The sequence below is a fragment of the Egretta garzetta genome, unplaced genomic scaffold, assembly GCF_000687185.1.
Source record: "Egretta garzetta isolate BGI_Z169 unplaced genomic scaffold, ASM68718v1 scaffold299, whole genome shotgun sequence".
NCBI lineage: Eukaryota > Metazoa > Chordata > Aves > Pelecaniformes > Ardeidae > Egretta > Egretta garzetta.
The window spans coordinates 2,112,783-2,125,756 of record NW_009260696.1 but is presented as its reverse complement, the minus strand read 5'-3'; the positions used below and the strand labels follow the sequence as shown (position 1 = coordinate 2,125,756).

At 48.4% G+C, this 12,974-nt stretch overlaps 1 protein-coding gene across 1 annotated transcript; it reads left to right on the top strand.

Moving 5' to 3' along the window:
* Positions 1–3,471: 3,471 nt before the first annotated feature.
* PDAP1 (PDGFA associated protein 1) lies at positions 3,472–10,473 on the top strand. Its single transcript, XM_009645942.2, has 7 exons — positions 3,472–3,479; positions 4,686–4,696; positions 5,636–5,727; positions 7,660–7,767; positions 8,177–8,298; positions 9,208–9,359; positions 10,067–10,473. The coding sequence occupies exons 1-7, from the start codon at positions 3,472–3,474 to the stop codon at positions 10,123–10,125; spliced, it is 552 nt and encodes a 183-aa protein (XP_009644237.1). The 3' UTR covers positions 10,126–10,473.
* The last annotated feature ends 2,501 nt before the right edge of the window (positions 10,474–12,974 follow it).

Here is a 12,974-nt window from a genome sequence, read left to right as displayed (position 1 = left end):
CGGTTTCTTCCCCCAGCCAGCTCGTGGGGGGCTTCGGGGGAGCTTCGCACCCCCCACCCCCTCCCCCCCGAAGAGATGGCAGATCCTCCACGTTTCTCGCAGAGCTGGGGGTGACCCGGCCTTAGGGTGCCAGCGCCCCCACCGTGGGACTGGCAGCGAGCTGGGCCCCATGTGCTCCGCGTTGGGTTGGGAACTGCAGCCGGTTCCCCCCGGGGCAGGGCTTGAGGCACAGGGACACCCGGGGAGGGGAGTTTACAGCTACCCCGGGGATCCGGTGATTCAATGGTGGAGGCCTTCAGGTCTGGGTACAGAGAATCCGAGTGGCCAGGCAGAGGGTCCGGCCCTGAGGGGCAGCAGGAGGGGGGTGTGGAGGTGGGCTTGGGTTCAGGGGCTCCAAATGCGGCTCCTTTCACGTGGCTCCGGGCAGCTCCGCATCTGGGTATTGCAGAGCGGGTACCGACTTGCTGGTGTGATTAAGGAGAAGTAACGAGGGACTGACAGGCTGTCAGGGCTGAGCTGGATCCACCCAGAACCTTCTCCAGATGCACCATCTGCATAATTGGCTCTTGCGCGAGCGTCGGTGAAACCCCAGTCATATACATTAATGTAAACCAGCCCTCGTCATTCATCTTCTCTGTAGTTTGCTCCAATTTATTTCATCAGCATTTCCCGAGCTTTAGTACCAAACCTGCTTCCCTATTTAGATTTTCTTTAAGCACTTTATTTTGTGTCCGTTTGCACAGCATTAGTAGCTAGGGCTGAAGCTTTCGCATATTTTTTGTGAAGGCAAAGAACTGTGGTGGGTTATAACCCTGGCTGCCATATTTAAATGCCCCGTAACTTGGGATTTCCTGCTCTGTATTTTGATGTATGGTTTTAAATGTTTGTTTCAAACCTTTTGCTTCTTGGGAAAAGGGGGATCTTTGCCCACCCCCTCAAGTCAGTAGGAGTTATTATATTATGGAGTGGACTTTTGCACTTGCTGTTTAATATAAAATGGGGATTTTAACCAGCCATTAATAAATTTTGCTATGGGATTATTTCTGATGATTTTGTTCTTTTTCTGAATACCTTGATTCAGAAAGAATAAGTGACCCCTTCAATATGCTTCTGTTCTCTTTGATTTTAAATTTCTTGATTTTTCTGTTGAAAGCCAGAGACAAATGTATTTGAAGGCCTGCCTACCTTAGTGGTCTTTACTGCAGGTGAAATCTGCCGGTGATTATATTTTAAAAGTGCTTCGCAGAGGAGGATAAGAATCATTATCCCTATTTTACAGATGGGGAAACTGAGGCACAGAGCTGATGTGAGTTGCGCAGCATGATGCGGTAGGTCGGTGGCAGATGTGGGACCGGCAGTCCGCTTGTCTGCCCTGCGGTTTGACCTCCCTGGGAAGAGCAGAGCCCCATCCCTGCCCTGTGCTGAGCTCCCCACCGTCCCTCTGGCTGCTGAGCTGGTGGCACTGCTGCTCACGCTCCAAGGGGCTTTACTTCTCTGTGTGCAGAGAATGAGATCCATTCACTCTTCAATTTGCTTCTTTTTATGCATTTAGCGTAAGGTAATTTCTCTTGAGTTGCTTTCCCCATCCCCATTACTGCTTTTTACGTGCAGTAATAAGGCTTTTGTGTTCTTCAGTTCTGAGCCCAGTGTAAAACTCTTGAGCCCAGCTAGACCAGAAGGCTGCCTGGCATTGGTTAAGCTTGTAGCACAGAATTATTTTGGTATATTTAGGTTTTCTTGGGTTTACGTAGTGCATCAGGGCTACTGTTGTTCCATCTAGAGTGATGTCATTTGCTGAGCAGTGAGGTAATGTCTCCTGGGCTAGAGCGCTCCGTGGCAGATCTCGTTCCCAGAGGGTGTCAGTATGGCCATGTGGGATGGTTGGGAACAGACAAACAGAAAACACACGTCTTTGGGTGCAGCAAAGCTTTTTGTTGTGCTTGTGGTTTGAGAGCCCGTGAGCTTCCACAGCCGAGTTCAGAATCTCTGCGCTTCACTATTTTGCCTGAGAAAACATCTTGGGACTCTCTGTAAGGCTTCGCAGTGGGGGTTTTTGAGATAATTTATTCCACAGCTCAGCTTTTACTGACCTAAAGTGTGTGAGAGTTTGTCTCTGCTGAGCCAGGAGGACTGCTCAGAAAACATTGAATTTCTAAAGCTCTCAGCCCGCAGAGGCTGCCTGCACTGGTGCTCCCTGTCCCTCCGAGTCCCACAGCGTAGCGTGGCTGTGGCACAGCAGTACAGCATGGACAGATCTCTCCCATGCATCCTGCACAGTCCCAAGGAGGAGGGACAATCCCCTTGGCCCTCCCCGCCACCCTAAGCTGTCCGTTGTCCTCAGCAGGTGAAGCGGGGAGGGTAGGAGCGAGCGCGAGGATTTCCTGCTCCTTCCCTCGGACTTCAAAGACTCCTGCAGTAGCAGAGAGCTCCCTTGCCTGAGCTGTTTGCTTTTTGCCAATCTCTCCCACCGAGTGGCCACGCAGAGGGTCCGGCCCTGAGGGGCAGCAGGAGGGGGGTGTGGAGGTGGGCTTGGGTTCAGGGGCTCCAAATGCGGCTCCTTTCACGTGGCTCCGGGCAGCTCCGCATCTGGGTATTGCAGAGCGGGTACCGACTTGCTGGTGTGATTAAGGAGAAGTAACGAGGGACTGACAGGCTGTCAGGGCTGAGCTGGATCCACCCAGAACCTTCTCCAGATGCACCATCTGCATAATTGGCTCTTGCGCGAGCGTCGGTGAAACCCCAGTCATATACATTAATGTAAACCAGCCCTCGTCATTCATCTTCTCTGTAGTTTGCTCCAATTTATTTCATCAGCATTTCCCGAGCTTTAGTACCAAACCTGCTTCCCTATTTAGATTTTCTTTAAGCACTTTATTTTGTGTCCGTTTGCACAGCATTAGTAGCTAGGGCTGAAGCTTTCGCATATTTTTTGTGAAGGCAAAGAACTGTGGTGGGTTATAACCCTGGCTGCCATATTTAAATGCCCCGTAACTTGGGATTTCCTGCTCTGTATTTTGATGTATGGTTTTAAATGTTTGTTTCAAACCTTTTGCTTCTTGGGAAAAGGGGGATCTTTGCCCACCCCCTCAAGTCAGTAGGAGTTATTATATTATGGAGTGGACTTTTGCACTTGCTGTTTAATATAAAATGGGGATTTTAACCAGCCATTAATAAATTTTGCTATGGGATTATTTCTGATGATTTTGTTCTTTTTCTGAATACCTTGATTCAGAAAGAATAAGTGACCCCTTCAATATGCTTCTGTTCTCTTTGATTTTAAATTTCTTGATTTTTCTGTTGAAAGCCAGAGACAAATGTATTTGAAGGCCTGCCTACCTTAGTGGTCTTTACTGCAGGTGAAATCTGCCGGTGATTATATTTTAAAAGTGCTTCGCAGAGGAGGATAAGAATCATTATCCCTATTTTACAGATGGGGAAACTGAGGCACAGAGCTGATGTGAGTTGCGCAGCATGATGCGGTAGGTCGGTGGCAGATGTGGGACCGGCAGTCCGCTTGTCTGCCCTGCGGTTTGACCTCCCTGGGAAGAGCAGAGCCCCATCCCTGCCCTGTGCTGAGCTCCCCACCGTCCCTCTGGCTGCTGAGCTGGTGGCACTGCTGCTCACGCTCCAAGGGGCTTTACTTCTCTGTGTGCAGAGAATGAGATCCATTCACTCTTCAATTTGCTTCTTTTTATGCATTTAGCGTAAGGTAATTTCTCTTGAGTTGCTTTCCCCATCCCCATTACTGCTTTTTACGTGCAGTAATAAGGCTTTTGTGTTCTTCAGTTCTGAGCCCAGTGTAAAACTCTTGAGCCCAGCTAGACCAGAAGGCTGCCTGGCATTGGTTAAGCTTGTAGCACAGAATTATTTTGGTATATTTAGGTTTTCTTGGGTTTACGTAGTGCATCAGGGCTACTGTTGTTCCATCTAGAGTGATGTCATTTGCTGAGCAGTGAGGTAATGTCTCCTGGGCTAGAGCGCTCCGTGGCAGATCTCGTTCCCAGAGGGTGTCAGTATGGCCATGTGGGATGGTTGGGAACAGACAAACAGAAAACACACGTCTTTGGGTGCAGCAAAGCTTTTTGTTGTGCTTGTGGTTTGAGAGCCCGTGAGCTTCCACAGCCGAGTTCAGAATCTCTGCGCTTCACTATTTTGCCTGAGAAAACATCTTGGGACTCTCTGTAAGGCTTCGCAGTGGGGGTTTTTGAGATAATTTATTCCACAGCTCAGCTTTTACTGACCTAAAGTGTGTGAGAGTTTGTCTCTGCTGAGCCAGGAGGACTGCTCAGAAAACATTGAATTTCTAAAGCTCTCAGCCCGCAGAGGCTGCCTGCACTGGTGCTCCCTGTCCCTCCGAGTCCCACAGCGTAGCGTGGCTGTGGCACAGCAGTACAGCATGGACAGATCTCTCCCATGCATCCTGCACAGTCCCAAGGAGGAGGGACAATCCCCTTGGCCCTCCCCGCCACCCTAAGCTGTCCGTTGTCCTCAGCAGGTGAAGCGGGGAGGGTAAGAGTGAGCGCGAGGATTTCCTGCTCCTTCCCTCGGACTTCAAAGACTCCTGCAGTAGCAGAGAGCTCCCTTGCCTGAGCTGTTTGCTTTTTGCCAATCTCTCCCACTGGTTCTACCTTGAGCTCCCTAGCTCAAGGCTAGAGGCTGACTCTATTCTGCTTGCTGTCCAGCAGGTCTTTGAGCTGTGAGAATATAAACAAAGAAGTCGCTTGCAGGAAGCATCAGTGGCTTCAGCAATTCATTAGTCAACAGAATTTTGAACTTGGGAGCAAATCTTAGCCTGGCAGTCCAGCCTGCTAAGCTGACTCTCTCCCCTTCCTGGTTCCTAGAGCTTGTTTTTATTTTTCCTTATAAAGCAGTAAAACACGGACACTCCTTTTAGCAGTTCTTCAGCTCTCATTATAATTCCCAAAGCTTTTGTCCAATTAGCTTCCTAAGTTAATTGGCACAGCCTTAGTGTAGTGTAGGGGAGGGGTTAAGGAGGCAAACTTGTCGGAGAGTCGGTTGTAACTGTGGCTGCTGCACAGGAACGTGCTGTGATTCCTCCTGTGCAGGACCCGCAGAGATCGGCTGTGGAACTGAGCACCCCTTCCCAGCCCGGGAAGCAAATCGGAGAGGCCACAAGCATCGGCTTGGGTGGGCAAGGAAGGGCAGTGTCACCGAGAGCTGAGGGGCCACTTGGGAGCTCGTTGCCTGATAAATGGTGTCACGGCTCTGTGGTGTTTGAGGGACAGGGTTGTACCCCCTTTGGGCAGCACTTCCCTGGCTCCCTCTCTGTAGGAGAAAACTGTGCTTCGCTTGGAAAACACTGTACAGCTCAAAGGCTGCTCTCAGTTCTGGTGTCTCCAAAACCAGCTCAAGGGGAAAGAACAAACTGATTCTCTGAGTATCTTTCTATGGATCAATAATCCCAATTCTCTGTGTAACTTACCCAAAATTCTTAAAGTGTTTCGCTGAGACTGGCAAGTTCAATGTGCCCTTTTTTCATTGTTTAGATTCTATCAGAGGAGCTATTTTGGTTTGTCCTATCTGCACTGAAAATCCAGAGAGAGTGCTGCAGGAGGAGTAGCCCTTTCTGGAAGCTTATTGCTAAACCATTTCTTAATTTTATTTTTTTGTACAGGTAGAAAAGGAGGCCACAAAGGCCGAGCAAGGCAGTACACGAGTCCTGAAGAGATTGATGCCCAGCTCCAAGCAGAAAAGCAAAAGGCAAGGGTATGTGTTTGCCTACATTATGTGCTTGCTGTCATAAGTTCTGGCTTGTACAGCATGCTTGAACTTGCAGTTCATCAGAAGCGGCAGCTTACTTGAGTGTTGCAGGTCATTCTGCCAGTGATCACAACAGGAATTCTGAATATCTCTGGTTGGGGAGACTGCAAGGTGTGATCCAGCCTGGTTCCTCACAGAAGTGAGGCCGGGTAGACCATCTGGTTCACAATCTGAAGGTTAAAGGATAGGGAAGATGATTACACAGCAGCTCTAGACATCTTTTCCCCCTGTATTTCATTATTCTAGTCTTCAGTGTCAGCTAATTTTTTTTTTTTAATCTGTGCTCTGTAGCGTGCTGTGGAGGAAAAGGGCTCATATCTTGCCATCTTATTGTATGTTCCAATTACTACATTTGCCCTCTTTCTCTTCAAGATTTAGAAGACCAAATTCCTTTGACTTCTTCCTGTACACATGATTTTCTTGTTTGTCTCTGACTCGTAGGGAGAAATAACAGAGTTTTCTGGCGTGAGCCCTTTTTTGGGCATTTTTCTATGCCCCAGCATAGGATTGTAACAGCTCCCGTTGCTTCCACAACTACCTGGCTGGTATTATAAAAGGCACGGCTACTTTTTGCAGTGCATACTCTGTTGTGTTCCCAAATTATCACAGCTCCTATGGCACACTCACTGCTATTTTTCTGTGACTTTCTGAAAATGCTGCCTAAGCCCAAATACACTCTGCCAGCTGAAGCCTCACAGCGCTGACTACAGTAGGGTAATTATACCCCATATGGGAAATACTGATGAATACCTCCCAGAAGAAGATTACTCTTTCAAGCAGTCATGAGCCATATTGTTGACTCCTCGTTAATGTTTTGACCAGCTGTAACTCTGGATGATTGTGTGGTTTGCTGCTTAGCCACATATCCTGACTTTGTTTTGGATTTCTTCTTCCAAAGTATAATTCCTCTTGGTTTGTTTTCTGATTCCACCTTCTTGGTTTCCTGCCATCTTTCCAAATTCTGAAACTGCTTATGGCTTCTGATCCTGTTTTCCGAAATGATTCCAACTCCTACCAGTGTGATGTCATTTAGAAACTTTATAAGCATTCTCTACTTCCGAGTTGTTAATAAAAATACCAACTGGAAATGGAACAGAGCAAGTAGGACCCCACTTCAAATGTCTGTCTTGTTTCAAAACAAATCAGAGAACTGCTCTTGGATTGCACAAAGTGATGGTTACCTCCAGTGCTATTTCATTAGGGGAAGCTTAAAAAAAACCCAGTTAACAAAATTACTCCTCTGACTGCCCATAGCTCATCCGCTTTGCCCGTTGCTCTGATAAGGGATATTTGGCAATGGTGAAGCAAGGTATTCACACCCATGTTGGTACTTCTAATCTTATCTTATAATGATTTACAAATTAATTCCTAGACCTCTGACTGGTAAAAGCCGTGCTAAAAAGGCTGTAATTTCTTGGATAATAACGTTCTGGTCAGTGGTTGTCAATTTGCTTTTCTCTGGGTTTGTTTGGGGTTTTTTTAATATAGATCTAGGATGGGATCCAGCTCTACACCCATGTAGTTTCCAGTCCCTGAGATATTGTGCAGTGAAAACCCAGGCCAAAATGTCTCCTGGAGATCTTTTCATTTGGGGAAAGTGCCAGTTCTGCCTTTGACAATAATTTTCCTGGCCTGTTACATAGAGAGAACAGCAGAGTTGCTTAGAGGTGATCTGCCAGGGCAGGTGATGTACACTTACGTGTCTAGAATGAGCTTTTGTTTTGTAACAGCCAGGCACCTTTGGTGTCGTAAGGGCCATATCAGGAGCACCAGTGCTCTCAGAAGTCTTATCCCCCAAAATGATCTCATCTAAGAGTCACTGTTGGATTTGGGATTTTTATTGACGTAGGTTTTCTCTAATTTCCTGTGATTTTGTAGGAAGAAGAGGAGCAAGAAGAAGGAGGCGAAGGAGCAACAGGGGACCCCAAAAAGGAGAAGAAGTCTTTAGATTCAGATGAGAGTGAAGAAGATGACGAGGATTATCAGGTACTGTAATTCTCAGGGCACTTAATGCATTTGTACTACCCAGATTCTTGGGGCAGGAGAGACATGCACACACTTGACTTCAAGTTCTCTTTGAGAGCTACCTCTAATACATTTTTTATGTAAGGGCTATTTTTAGAAGCCAAAAAAAACCCTTACGTGATCGCATGTTGTCCTCAGAATGAAAACTTTTATATTTTTATAAGGGAAATACAAAGGCCAGAGATTTCAAAAAAGGCTGAAGATGACTGATAGTATAAATCTTGGTTCATAAATTGTTTTGCTGACGGGTAGTGAGAACATCTTGAATTCTGCTGTTGGGGTGTGTTGCAGTGTATTTGATGAGCTGTGATTCAAGACGACGTTGGGTGTGAGAGAGCTTCTTAACCTTCCTCTTGTTCTTCAACCTTAGCAAAAGCGCAAAGGAGTGGAAGGGTTGATAGACATAGAGAATCCCAACCGTGTAATTCAGACAACCAAAAAAGTAACTCAGCTGGACCTGGATGGACCTAAGGAACTCTCGCGACGAGAGCGGTGAGTCTTTCCTGCTGCCTCGGCAGGAGCTAGCACGTTCCTGGAATTTCATCCTTGCCGGTGGCAGCGGCGTAACGCAGGGAGATGTTTCCCTGCTGCATATGCGTTGGTGTTTCAGGGAAGCCCTTTAAGCATGTTGCTCTCTAAAGAGGACACTGAACAGCAGCAAACTGTCAGACGAGACTCACTGTGGTTCAAAATGTCTTTCCTTACAGACTTTACAGAACTTTTGTCCTCTGGGAGTAGCTATGGCCATCCTGGAGCCAGACAGCTTGGCCAGGTGCATTGAGAGAGTCCCGTTTGTTGCTGTGAAGTGGATGCGGACCGTTCCTTTCCTGAAGTTTTATGCCAAAAATCAGACCTAGCTGAAACCCATTAACCAGAGGTCACCTTGGGGTCCGCTTTAATCTTGCTACCAAAGGTGTCTGAGTGACAGGTAGCAGTTTCCCAGATTCCAGAGGTCATGGTGAATTTTTTGTCTGAGCAGACAAATAAGATGAGAACCAAAGTTTAATCTTCTAGTTTCATTTAGCAATGGAGAGTTGCAGAGTGAAAGATTTAAGCTTGCTTATTTGGGATAGATTGCTTCGGCAGAAGTACGCCTTTGAGGGTAAGGCTGGGAGAAACATGTCATGGTGCTGGGCAGTCTGGGGCTAATTCATTTGACCTCGCTGTGTGTCAGGGTCCTTATTTAGCTGAAGGAATGAGAAATAAGCCCTCTCCTCATCCCTGTTCGAACCCTGCAATAGATGTAACCTGTGCTTGAAAACTGGTGACAGGGCCCCCCAGTTTCTCGGGGAAATCCATGTCTGTCCTTGCCATCCTTCCCAGCCAGAAAGCCTCCCCCTCTCTGCCGGTACCTGCATGCTCACTTGGATGCTCTGATGACTGGTGTGTTTCACTCAACAGAGAGGAAATAGAGAAACAAAAGGCAAAAGAAAGATACATGAAAATGCACCTAGCTGGCAAAACAGAACAAGCGAAGGCAGATCTCGCCCGACTAGCCATCATTCGGAAGCAAAGGGAAGAAGCTGCCAGAAAGAAAGAAGAAGAAAGAAAAGGTTAGAGAGTAATTAATCATGCCCTCGTACTTCCCTTTGCAATGGCTGTACTGCCAAGAGGCACGATTTCTCATGTCACACACAGTCATCCCTTGTCTCCGTAGAACTGCGTGGTGTTGCTGAGTGTCATTACAACTTCTCTCATCAAAACCAGGCTCAGCTGTTTCCTTTTTCTAAACCTCTTGCTTTATAAAGCTCTAGGACATCTGAACAGGGAAAGATTTTTTTTTCGATATCCATCTTGCCCTCAGCCTCCTGAGTGATGCTTGCTCCAGTTTGGGGGTTTAGCCCGTTCCTTGTGCTGGGTGTCATTTATCTGCTCTGCATGCTGGGGATCCAAACTGCCCAGGGAATTTGCAGTGCACGCCCCTGCCTGGACTTGTCCTCTTCAGCTCTGATAAGTGTGAACCAGGAGCCTGATGAACATGTGTTCATAGTGGCTTCCACAAAGAAATTTGTGCATCAGCATCAGGGTAATTTGTGGACGCCTGGAGAGAGGCCAAGGACGGAAGGGACCATGCAAGGGGAGCGGCTCCTCTTAGCTCTGCAGGGGATCTACCCGGGGTGGGTGGGGAGGGTCGGATTTTCTCCTGTTACATCGCTGTGCATGGCTAGCAGGATTTCGGTCTCTGGGGCTGTCAAGCCACCACCAGTCCCCGATGCGCTCTGTGAAGTGATGAAACCTCTGTTCTTTTCCTCCCCCCCAGCAAAAGACGAAGCGGCCATGGCAGGTAAAAGACTGCAGTCACTCTCCCTTAACAAGTAAGCACAGGACACGCAAGAGGAGGAAACGCCAGGGAACTGTGCCTGGTGCCCGCCAGGAGCTCTGTCGTGTTGCATACCACCGATGCCACGTAGGGTGTACTGCGGCATCGACGTCACCTTCACCTCCAAGAGACACTGACGATGTGTTTGTCTTCATCCTGGCACAGATTTCCATTTGGGGTTAGGGGCAGCTGCCACCTTCGGCGCAGAACTGTGCTGAACAGCAATTCTCTGTAACAGTTTGGAAACCTGAATGTTTTTTGCTGGTTTTAGGATTAAGAACTCATAGACAGGGGACGGGGCGGGAGGGAGCTGTGCGGGAGGGGAGATGCTTCAAATATTAGATTGCAAGAAAATAGATTGTGGGGTCATTGTGGGGTGGGGCATGGGGTGGGGAACTTTGACTTGCTAGTGAAAGCCCAAAGGCTAATGTGGCCGAGGAGTCCCTCTGGGCAAACGGCCCGTAAAATTTTGCTGCAGGGTGTTGCAGTATGATCTGGGAGCCTGACTTCATGGACATCTGGAGTGCCGTTCCTTCCCGGTTTCATCCCTCCTTTCTTGCAGCTGGTCTCCCCTTTTCCCTCCTCTTCATTTATTTTTTTTTTTTTTTTCCTTCTCCTTATTAGGGATAGTGCCAGTTTTTAACCACATCATCCTTTGCTTAAAGGAATAAAAACAAACGACATTAATTGTATCAGACCCAGATGGAAATAAAACTCGATGAAGTTTAAAAAACAATAACAGAACTTGTATATTTGGCTGATTAAAATGTAAATTATCATAACTGCTCTGTCCTTGTCTCGTGTGTATAGGCCGCTGCCGAGGCACAAGGTGCAGTTGCGGTCTGGGGGTGCGGCGACTTCTGCATCTGCTGCTTTGCCGATTCTCGGTGTTGTTCGTGGTGTGGAATTTGGCTCGAGGTTCGGGAGCTCCATCAGCAGATGCAGCTTGAAGGCAAAAAGCTTTTTCTCCTGTCTCTGATGGACCTCTCGCACAATCTGATTACCACAGTGCAGAGTTACCCTCGGGCTGCTGTCTAACCCTGACCATGTCGGAAGGCCAGTCCCCAAACTGTCACCCCTGTCACGAGCTGTCACCCCTGTCAGGGTGTAGGGCTGCTGGAGCAGGAGATGCTCTAACCTGCTCTGCCCTGGGCCATCCGGGGAGCCCTGCTCTCAGCCTGGGCCAGGGACACCGGCACTTCCCAGGCTTGCTTGGAGGCTGGAGGAGGTTCAGCCCCAGAGCTGAGACGGGAGCTCCTGGAGTCGCTGGTGGAGAGGTGGAGATGGAGATGCAGGATGAGAAAAGCAATTTGTTTTGTGTAACCCTGCTGTCCCTGCCTGGCTGTGGGCTGTCAGGGGTGAGGGTGTGAGAGAGGGAACGTCACCGAGCTGCCTGCCCAAACCCCGGTGGGAACTCGCTGTCTTGGTACAGGATGGCTGGGTCACCTCTGCAAGCAGATAAAGGTGTAAGCCCTAGAGCTGTTCCCCCAGCCTAGGCTTTTGTACCCCCAAGACATAATTTGGGATGGGAAATATCTTCAGGGAGCTCTGCAAGATGAGTAGTTCCAGGCGAGGTGCCCTTGCTGTCAGCTTCCAGGAGGGAAGAGCTGAGCACAGAAAGTCCTTGGAGCACAGGGGTGGAGTGGGGTAGTGCTTGTTCATGGGGGGAGTGCGTCAGATGTAGAAATGGGTGGGAAAAACTTTTCCCAGTAGAACACGTCTCACTGACATCTAGACCAGAACCTGAATGTCACCGTCCCTCTGCCAGCGAGGACTCCCCTCCTGGGCCATGGTCATTCTAAGGGCTGGTCTGCTTTGAGGGGCACCACCAGGATGGGCTTTAACCCCCGCTGTCACAGCGAGGTCTGGTCCCCGGAGGAGTAACCACGTTGCACTGCACAGTTCCCTTTTCCTTTTGGTGATAAATGTAGGATTTCCCTTGCAGAGATGCTCAGTTTAAGCCAAGACAACGCCAGAGGTGGGACTGGGCATCTCGTTCGTGGGTACTGGTTCTTCTTCTGCCTTTGCCAAAGCCCTTACCAACGGCTTCATTGGGATTTCATACCCTGTATGAAATGGGTGACCCTGCCCATTGCTTACCACGTGCAGTTAAACCCAGCTCTGAAACAGAGAAAGGTTTATTCACTTTCCTACAGCTTCTTCGGAGGTTCCTTGGTGCTCCTAGGAGCAGCTTTGTCCTCCTGGTGTGGCTGTGAGATGGGACTGCTCGTACCCCGAGTTAGAGGTGAGGAAGGTGGGGGCCACAGGTGCTCTGGTCAAAATTGCCCGGCAGCCTGCAAGAATGGGCTGGAAAGGGGCAGGATTGGTTCAGCGGCCCAAGGTTTCCAAGCCAGCTCCCCGGGCGTGGGATTGCACACCTGACAGGACTTGACCGGTGTCCAGGAGGAGCTCGGTGCCAGGAGCGATATGGGAAACAGAGGCTCCCTTGCCACCTCCACCCTCTGCCCTACCTCTTCTCTCATACCAATGCTGCTTTGAAATGGTGCTGAAGCAAGAAATGGGGAGGCGACGTTCCCCTTACCCCCATGATCCCACTTCATCCTCAGAGCTGGCAGCAGAAATGAGGTGCCCACCTGTGGCTGTGACGTGCTCTCATCAGGCATGTGTTGGCATTGAACTTGTTTTAAAAAAAAAAAAGAAAAAAGAAAAAAGAAAAAGAAAAAAGAAAAAAACCCCAAACCTTGGATTTATAGAGGAAAAATCTGACTTTATTTTTTTAATCTATCATTTTTTTATCTATCTCTTTAAGCGATGTATGACCAGCATCGGGTAGGATGGTTACAAAAATACTAAAAAAAAAAAAAAATTTGTTTCTTTGAGAGCAGCC